The sequence below is a fragment of the Argiope bruennichi genome, chromosome 10 (genome assembly GCF_947563725.1).
Source record: "Argiope bruennichi chromosome 10, qqArgBrue1.1, whole genome shotgun sequence".
NCBI classification, from domain to species: Eukaryota; Metazoa; Arthropoda; class Arachnida; order Araneae; family Araneidae; genus Argiope; species Argiope bruennichi.
Window position 1 is genome coordinate 75,729,520 of NC_079160.1, and position 9,791 is coordinate 75,739,310.

At 29.0% G+C, this 9,791-nt stretch overlaps 1 protein-coding gene across 1 annotated transcript in view; it reads left to right on the forward strand.

Annotated features, from left to right (window-relative positions):
* LOC129989239 (adipolin-like) overlaps nucleotides 1-5,404 on the forward strand; it is a 46,142-nt gene extending 40,738 nt beyond the window's left edge. The window contains exons 7-9 of the mRNA XM_056097626.1: nucleotides 540-739; nucleotides 3,320-3,395; nucleotides 4,926-5,404. Coding sequence (XP_055953601.1) covers nucleotides 540-739; nucleotides 3,320-3,395; nucleotides 4,926-5,024 — 375 coding nt within the window. The 3' untranslated portion in view covers nucleotides 5,025-5,404. The remainder of the gene's footprint in view (nucleotides 1-539; nucleotides 740-3,319; nucleotides 3,396-4,925) is intronic.
* The last annotated feature ends 4,387 nt before the right edge of the window (nucleotides 5,405-9,791 follow it).

The following is a 9,791-nucleotide window of genomic DNA, read 5'->3' on the forward strand; positions in this document are numbered from 1 at the left end:
TATCTTCTTATCAGCAAACCATGTAAAATAACATCAATATAATGTGATATATGTAAGGCGGTGTCTAGGGGTAAAGTGAATTTTGAAAAAGGAATAATAACCGAATTAAACAATTAATTAATTTATTAAGATTAATATTATCGCTCAACTGAAATAAGTTTACAGTTCTTAATATTACTTTCTGCATGTTTGTAAAATGCAATACAGAATGTAATATAAAATGAATTAAAATCTAAATATTTTGCACTGTAATGAGAAGCTTTCGATTAGTTCCGGCTTGCTGACTCATTGATAAGACGACACGGACAATAGTAGAAGGGAAAAAGAGCCCAAAATAAGCTCCATTTTTAGCACTTCAAGAGTTCAAATTTTACAGAGAAGTGTTCCAAAGTCAGTTATGGAGGCATTAATCAATCTCATTACCATATTAATGCCCCTGGGGTGACTGGAAACTTTTATTTATATGGCAATTTTTTATAACCTGAAAAGTTATGAACACTAAAAATATGGCTAATAAACTATTTATTCGTTTGTTTCAGGCGGATAAATCAGGTGCATATGGGCGTGACGATGGCAATTCGAGACCGGATACTGGAAAGTTCGTAGCTCCTCGCTCCGGCTTCTATAACTTCTATGCCACAGTCCACATACAGTTGCCCACTCGGAAGCGAGACCTTATAACTACAGAGGACCTCATTTCCCTGGCTATATGCGTAGAATCAGAATGTAGATACAAAATGTAAGTATTACTTTCTCAAGATAGAACACTCGAGACTGTTCCCTTTCGCCTTCCGGTATCATGGTTCAGTACTGGCTAATGGAGGTGTTCACAATGGCCCAGGAGTAGAGCTAGCCGACTCGGCAGATAAAGCATACACTAATTTCACAAGTTTCTTTTTTAAACCTTTCTTGTATATGTAGTTATAGCAAGAGTATAGTGACCGTCAAAAGAATTCGTACTCGAGATTTTGTCGAATCTCCATATTTCAGACCTCCGAAAAACATTTTTCGGAAATGTCTGTCTGTGACAAAGATAACTCAAAAACGATTTGAGATATACTGTTGAAATTTAAGATACAGTCTTTGCACTAAATCTGCAGATTTCTATCAAATTTGGGGGTAAAATCTGTTCTGAGGAAATTTGGCTGTTCGAATATAAGTTAATAAAATAATTACAAAACGAAAAGAGCTGGATATATAAAATTCAGTACACGGATTTAGCATCTGTAGTGTAGACACCTGACAAATTTTGAGCCAAATCGAACGATGGTCGGTATATTAGGAAACATGTAAATGCACTAATTCAAAAACGCAGTGACTTAAATACATCAAATTTTGCATGGGATTTTGTGACTACAAAACATGTAAATGCACTAATTCAAAAACGCAGTGACTTAAATACATCAAATTTTGCATGGGATTTTGTGACTACAAAACATGTAAAAGCACTAATTCAAAAACGCAGTGACTTAAATACATCAAATTTTGCATGGGATTTTGTGACTACAAAACATGTAAATGCACTAATTCAAAAACGCAGTGACTTAAATACATCAAATTTTGAATGGGATTTTGTGACTATAAAACATGTAAATGCACTAATTCAAAAACGCAGTGACTTAAATACATCAAATTTTGCATGGGATTTTGTGACTACAAAACATGTAAATGCACTAATTCAAAAACGCAGTGACTTAAATACATCAAACTTTGCATGAGATTTTGTGACTACAAGTGCAATTTTGTGGATTTCTTTTAAAATTGTTGAGGAAATCATGTCTAAAACACAAATTCGAATTTTGGATACTGTTTGACAACGGATTCTAAAACCCTCTGCGCTTCTGCGCATGCGTTAGGATGGGTTTAATTCTTCAAAATAGGGGTGAGAGGAAAGATGAAAGGAGGGGTTGTTTACATTTAAAAGAAAAATGAACTCGGATTACTCGTAGACTGAATTAAAATAAGACGGCCAGAAATGACACAATATTCACAGACACTGGAAAAAATTAATTAAAAGAATATCTAATAAGGTGAATATCAAGGTCAAAGAATTCTGAAATGCCCTCATCCTTCCGTGTCTCTCCCCTTAATGAGGTAGAATAGTCGAAAAGTGGCTGCCTCAGAATACTGAAACGACATGCGCGGGAATAATTAACAAAACTCTCGCCAACACACGATAGATTCATTAAAAAAGGTAAATCCACGCCAAAAGTTAATATTTCGCAACTGTTCTGCGCCAGAGTTACTACGTAAGATGTTCTACAGCTTGGCAGGTTTATTGGAGAGTATGTAAGAAAGTTTTGGAAAAACCACTCGAGCTTTTTTTTTTTTTTTTTTTTTTTTTCATTTATTTAACTTTTATTCTGTGTGCAATTTTACCAGAGGTTTTAATGTCAATTAACACATCTGTTATAAAAGCGCTCTTCTTTTTTATCGCTTATGTAATATATATATATACTACTATATATATTTCTGTTTATCATTCGGACTTGATGCCACTTTAAAACTACTGTTATGGTCCCTGTTTTGGTTATGGTTTTATTTTATATTTTAATTATGGTTCCTAAAATTTAATGAAAACTTTTTTTTTGTATGTCAATCTACTATGAGTAATGTACTTTCTAGAGTACTATTAACTAAATAAAAAAATAATTGTTGCTATAAAAGAAATTATCTCATGGTTATTACAAGCTTTTATTAAGTGGTATGTACCTGATCTAGTAATGACATCCAGTAATAGTTTTATTACTTGATCCAGTAGCAGTTTTTTCTTTCTTCTTAAAGCAAATGGAGATCGCGTATTTTCATCCCACATAGCCATTTCTTCAAGGTTTCGAATTGGATTGTTTTTCGAAGGGTAGGAGATGATCTCCTAAAGATTGCCGCAAAAATTTTCTCTTGCTGTATTTAGTTATTATGTTTTAGGACTTTTGTGCATAAGTTATCAAATAATGAAGCAACTTTTAGTGTTTATTTCCTTCATTTTTCTAGAACATACTCCAGATAGCTAAAAGGAATTATACCATATATATGTTATCTATATTTTAAACATTGAATTTTTGCAGTATTATTAGAAAATTGATTGTACTTTCAAGTTTCATTAAACAATTTATCATTATTATGAGATATGAAATAGAGCAGCTGATTCATTTTTTGCATGGAAAAATCATGCATACTACTTTTAAAAATGAATACTTTTTCATTAATTTTTATTTTCAAATTTTTCTAAAATTTTAAATGCATACTTTTTATTAATTTTTATCATATTTTTAAAATGAATATTTTGTAATTTTTATTTTCAAATTTTTCTAAAATTTAGGACATTAGAAGCAATATCTGGATTCGGCCCCGGTGAAAGGATGACCATGAGCGTTGGAGGCATGCTCTATCTTAAAGTAAATACGCAGTATTTATTTTTTTATGACAGAATATCAAGAATTCTTTCTCATACCTTTATTTTAAAATGTTGACTCGAATTTTGTCGATATAGAAGCTTTGTCAAATGTGATGCTGAGTAGCAATTCATTAATATTCTTAATCCATTTATATATATTTTAATCCATTTATGTTCTTAATATGAAGCACTGTCAGTTTAAAAGTGCTTTATTTTTGAACTCATTTATAATTAATGTAGAGGGACAAGATTCTTTATAACTTTATTATGAGTTAGATGAAAATAACAGACGAGTTCCAGGTACAGTTATTTAATTATTTTCTAAGTTCCACATTCCACAGAACAAAACAAACACACACCCGAAAAATACACGACACTCAGAATAGAATCTAATAATGACCTCTAAGAAGGATCATGGGAAATATATCTTGGTGTTAATAAAGTAGCGCCATCTATTGTATCAAAAGAGAAGGTAGTAGAGTTATGTAAACGCTACATTAATTAATTAATCGTAATCGAAAGATTCTTTCTTGAACTTAAAAGAACATGTTAAGGGGGTAGAAAAAATGGAATCGTTAATAAAAAGAAGAAAAAATTTTTTTAAATAAATTTATAAAGTAATAAAATTTTTGTTTGTTAATATTAACAGCCATACATTTTGTTTTCCTTGTTAATAATAACGAATTTGATACAGTTTTTCCATGCCACATCAGCATGAATTATCTTAAGGTATCCGATTAAGTTGAAAACATGAATTTGGCAGAAAATTCGCATTTTTATTTTTATGCAGTTTTAAAAAATTGATATGTTTCTGTTCTCAGTAATATCTTTATTTAATCTCTATATCAATTAGAAGTTATAGCAAACTATAGACATGTAAGGGATGTTTATTTGTAAGCATTTTAAAACTTCGAATGCACTTTTTGAAGAACAAGATTTTTTATAATTCTACTGTACAAGTATCGTCATATCTCAAAAAATAATCAAGATATCTTAACGAGCACTAGATATAAATTTCATTATGTTAGGCAGAATGTAATGAAATATGTAATTTAAGTTAAATGCTCTGGAAGTGCATTTATGATTGTTTGATGAAAATATCCTTGAAAAAAATTCTAAAATTTCATAGATAATTTCATATATTACACACAGAAATTTTATTCTGGAATATAATTCGTAGATGATAGTTAATTACATTCTAAAATATGTTACAGATGTAATGCTACAAAGAAAAATGAAAAACTGTAAAAAATTTTTTCTCTAGAAAATTCCCAGATTTTATAATTAAATGCTAAAATTTACATCAAGATATATTTTTTCCTTCAAAAGCTACTCATATATTTAAATAATTTCACTTTTGTTCACCACTTTATCCTCGTATTAATAAAAAAAAATCTTATAAAAATTATTATTATTTTTATTTTTTGAAAAATGTTTTTTGACCCTAGTCGGATACTTTAATAAATTAGCTGTTAATTTCTGATAATTTTTTTTATATATGTTTTAATAGTTGCTTTTTCTTTTGTTCCAGCTGAATCAATACGTATCTGTATACGTAGAAAATGCGTCGGATTTTCCAGTAAGCATTTTCGATGGGTCTCAGTTCTCAGGATATTTAATTGGCGTATAGAAAATTCGATCAAGAGATTGGCATCAGTTTTTCAGGATTAAAAAAAATATTTTAATCCACCGACATTTTTAGTAAATAAAAACTTGTGCCAAATGTGTTTTGTGACATTTTCATACAAACTGAAATGAAAAGCAGTAACGCGTTGGAAAGAAACTGATGTCTGAAATTTCAAGTTTAATTATCGTCAAGAACTTGGAATATTATGAAGATTTGGAAATTGTGTATGAAACTTTCTGTTTCAAATTTTTGAAACTGCATATAAAGATTTTCGAAACTCTGTGTGGATGCTTAGTTTCAACTTTTTAAAACTGCACATGAAGAACAGTTCAATGGCAGCTTCTGAAAACCTGCTGGTAGAAATGACCAATTTCAACCTTTATGTTCACAATTTCTTGTTGTTTAAATATATTTTACATCATCTGGAAAAATTTGGTATTTTCACACGTTTTAAAAATACTTTTAGTTGCATATGGATGCTCAGTTGAATAATTTTGAATGCTCGAAATGAAGACTTTTCAACTTTTTAAAAACTGCATATGAAAAAAAGTAATTTTCATGTCAACTTGTGGAAGCTGCAAACGAAAATTCAATTTCATTTTCTGCATTTTTAGTTTCTATTTGCTAACATGCTTTTTTTTTTAAATTCTGTACTTATTTGAAATTTGTATGTATTTTTATGCTACTAATCATTCAGAACTCATTTTGTGTCAAATTTTATTTGAAAATTATGCGTTGGCTTATGTTTATATTATATGTATTAATTGCTTTTCCAAAGTAATTTAATTTTTATGAGAATACTATAATTTTTTTAGCAGGAAAATTTGACTAAAATCTTTTTTTAAAAAAGAATGGAAATTTTAAAAATGAATTAAGAAAATTTGGTATTAAAATTTTTTAAAATTAAAATTCAGGCAAAACTTTATAGCATGTCCTCATAAGTAAATGTTTATAAAAAGTATGGGATTATATTATTATAACGATTAATTTTTATATAATTGTTTCATATGTAAACAAATAAAAGAAAATTTAAGGATAACGAAAAAATATTTTTAAAAAATATCAAGATTTATTTTTATTTAATTATATAATCACACAAAGTATAGATAAAAAATACACGTTTTTTTCTTTATTTAATATGGATAATAAATAGATTGAATAAAGGATATTTAATAAAGATTTGGAAATTTTTTAAAGGATTGTGAAAAGTTTTTAGTCGAGTTCTTTAACTAAAAAAAGTTTTTCATCAGATTCATTTTGTTAAATGATTATTTCACAAATAAACAAAATAGCAAAATAATTTTTTTTTTAACAGATTACAAAATGTCAGGGATTGTCAATTGAAAAATTCATTTATTATATGATGACTTATTGCTTGTGCTTTTTTACTCTCTCTAAATTAGAATTAATAATGTATATTTGGTGCACACTGTCATTGGTATTAATTTAGTTTCTAAAAGGAAGGTAAACATAGCTTCTTTCTATTGTTTCATATTACATCATTTTGTTATTTTCTTTTGTACAAATTTCTTTAGATTATGTTTTTTAGTATTTTGTTACAGATAAACTGCGTCTACAAGCAGATACATCTTTTTTTGCCTAAAATATTATTCTTGAATAAAAATTATCCAGGGATTTTATTTTGTATAAAAGTAGGAGAAAATAAGCTAGCAGGATGTAATGTACATTTCAATAAATATTTTCTTTTTAACGTGTATCACATATAATATCAACTATTGGTGGATTTACTGTGAATGAATTGTTAAACGTTTCGTCCACCTTTATTACTGAAATGAAACTTAACTTATTATATTAAGTTTTTGAAACATTTTTTTTTTACTTAAAAAACAATTTTTTTCTAAGAATTTTTTTTTTCAAATAAAAATATTAAATATTAGAAAATTGAATGAAATCATGAAATATTTTTAAGCTTAATAAACGTTTTATGTACAAAACAGATAATTTCACTATCCAAAATGCTCAAAATTAATTCATTGTGGATTATACTAAACTTTAAAACTTCATATCGTAGAATTTTTTTGTAATGTGATACAAATATATTTTAGTGTGTTTCCGTGATTCATTTCAGAATAAAGTATTTCATTCACTTTATTTATCTTGTTTTTTTTATTCTTATACAGGAAAAAAAAATTACGCAACATTTTAGCTCTTATTGCTTAGTTTTTTGTTTGTTCAAAAATTTAAACAACGAAATCTAAAAATTATCACATAGTATCTAATTTCCTGATTGACACGACAGTTTATGATCTAACTTTTCGTGCATTTAAAAAATAAATCTAAAGTTTTGCAAAATCTAAAAGCTTTCATGACCTTCTTTAATTATTTGCAATTAAAAAAGCTGGGCATTCAAAATAACTCCATATTATGCCAATAGAGTAGAGGCAGTTCATGCCATTCCATTTTCGTTAACTCATTTAAGCTGGTCATTCTGAAACATTCCAAATAAGCTTCACTCCAACCCTCTTAATAAACGACTAGGCAGTATATTCGAAAAAAATTTGTTTAAGTTCTAAAATCTGAACGTGTTTATTAAATGATCATTAATTAATTCTTGTATATCAGAAATTGGTGTAGCCGGCGCAGGAAGAATTTCAAAAAATCACCAGCCGCGTAATAATACTTTGTGAAGAAATTTGTTTATTACTAGAAGCAGAATAATATGCGACGAAGTTTGTTTATCATCAAATGCGGAATAATACGCTTGTGACGAAGTTTGCTAATCATCAGATGCGAAATATAATGCTTGTAACGAAGTTTGTTTATAACTAGATGCGGAATAATATGCTTGCGACGAAGATTGTTTATATCTAGATGCGGAATAAGATGCTTGCGACGAAGATTGTTTATAACTAGATGCGGAATAATACGCTTACGACGAAGTTTATTTATAATTAGCTATGGAATAATAGGCTACTGATGAAGTTTGTTTATTTTCAGCCTCGGTTAAATTTTATGGATGAAAACGAATTTCTCAACAGATATCCACTGATAATCGACGAATGCGAATTATTCCACTTACGGAAGAAAATGAACTATAGCGATAAGTAATAAAAAATGATTTAATATATATATTCAAAAAATTTTAGTGCAAAGTTAATTAAGGTTGATTTTTTAAAATTACAAAATAATAATTGAGGTTTGTAATAATATAGTTTTCGAAATAGTAATCACATTCTTCAATGCTTATAGGGGACAGAAGTAACAAATGATAAATTTCCATTTCCATGGTTTTACTTTTTCATGTGAACCAGGAGATGGAATGAAAACTTATCCTATGTTAAACAGTAAATAGAAAAAATAGATTTATTACTTTCTAGTATACGTAGTATAGAGAAAGTATTGTAATCATCAATAAAGTTCGAAAGAATTCGATTTAGCGAATCTTCGGGGTCTAAATCTTCCTGAGCTCGAAAAAACATATTTTCGGAAAACGCCCATTTGTCTGTGACAAAGATAACTCCAAAACTCTTTGAGCTAGACGGATGAAATTTAGTGTACGATCTTTAAGCTAAATTTGTAGATTTCTATCAAATGTTGAACAAAATCCATACATATGGAATCCTTTTTGAATATAAGATAACAGGATAACTATAAAACGAAGAGAGCTAAATGGATAAGATTTGGCCAATGAGGGGCTGCCCATCTGTCGGTCTGTACTTCAGAAATATATAAACGCGATAACTCAAAAACGCATTGACTTAAATACATTAAATATAGTATGGGATTTTGTAGCTGTACGTCCGATTTTGTTTTAATCGATTGAGGAAAGCGAGTCTAAAGCACAGGTTCCATTTTCGGATACTATTAACAGCACGTCAGGGATTAATCGCCAAATAACTCGCCAAGGATCACACGATAGATTCAATAAAAATGCTAAATTTACGCTAAAAGTTTATATTTCATAACTATTGTACACCAATGCCATGCAAGGCGTTCTCTGGTATAACAACTTTATTGGAGAATATGAGAGAAAGTTTTGGGAAGACCACTCGCTCTGGTTTGTATCGGATATTCTAAAATAGTGACGAACGAACAAAACGACTTTTTTGATTTAGAATACACGAATTCTTCATTGCTTATTTCAGTGCTCTGAGAATTCCGGAAAAAAAATAGAGAATACATCAGAAAATGTAGCGTTTCTTTTTTAAAAAATCTTGAAGATGAACTTCTTAAGAGGTCGGAATTTTAGAGTATTTAGCCTATAGTCTACAGAAATCAGGATTCGGATCCACAGTGATCGGTGAAGTTGATATTTTCTTGTGCTCTTCGAAATATGGCTATTAAATGAAAAATTATGGATAATTTCTGTTGAATGTGATGATCAAGTGTAGCTGAAACCCAGGGGTAACAGGTTTTTGAATTTTATTTCAAAATTCTTTAGCATCTTAGAAGTTTTTGACTTTCTGGAGTGTAGTTGTGGCGGAAACGCCCACTTGTTTGGGTAGCCATTTTGTTGTGTGTTTACCATTTAAGAAACTGCTATCGATATCTGCGTTCAGTGCATGAACTATTTGCAGGACTCGGATATTGCCCTACTCTATCCAAAGATTTCTTGATTGTGCAGACTCTTATTTTGTAATTTTTTACCAATTTTAAATTCCAATTTATGGAAAGTGTCCATAAATGTGTTGAGTATTAGTTGACAACCAAATTGTTTGGAAAATTTCAGTTCTCTTTAGTACATCTAATTAGAAGAAATTCTTGTTATACTTTGGATAATTTTTTATTGCAAAAAAAATTGATTGAGAT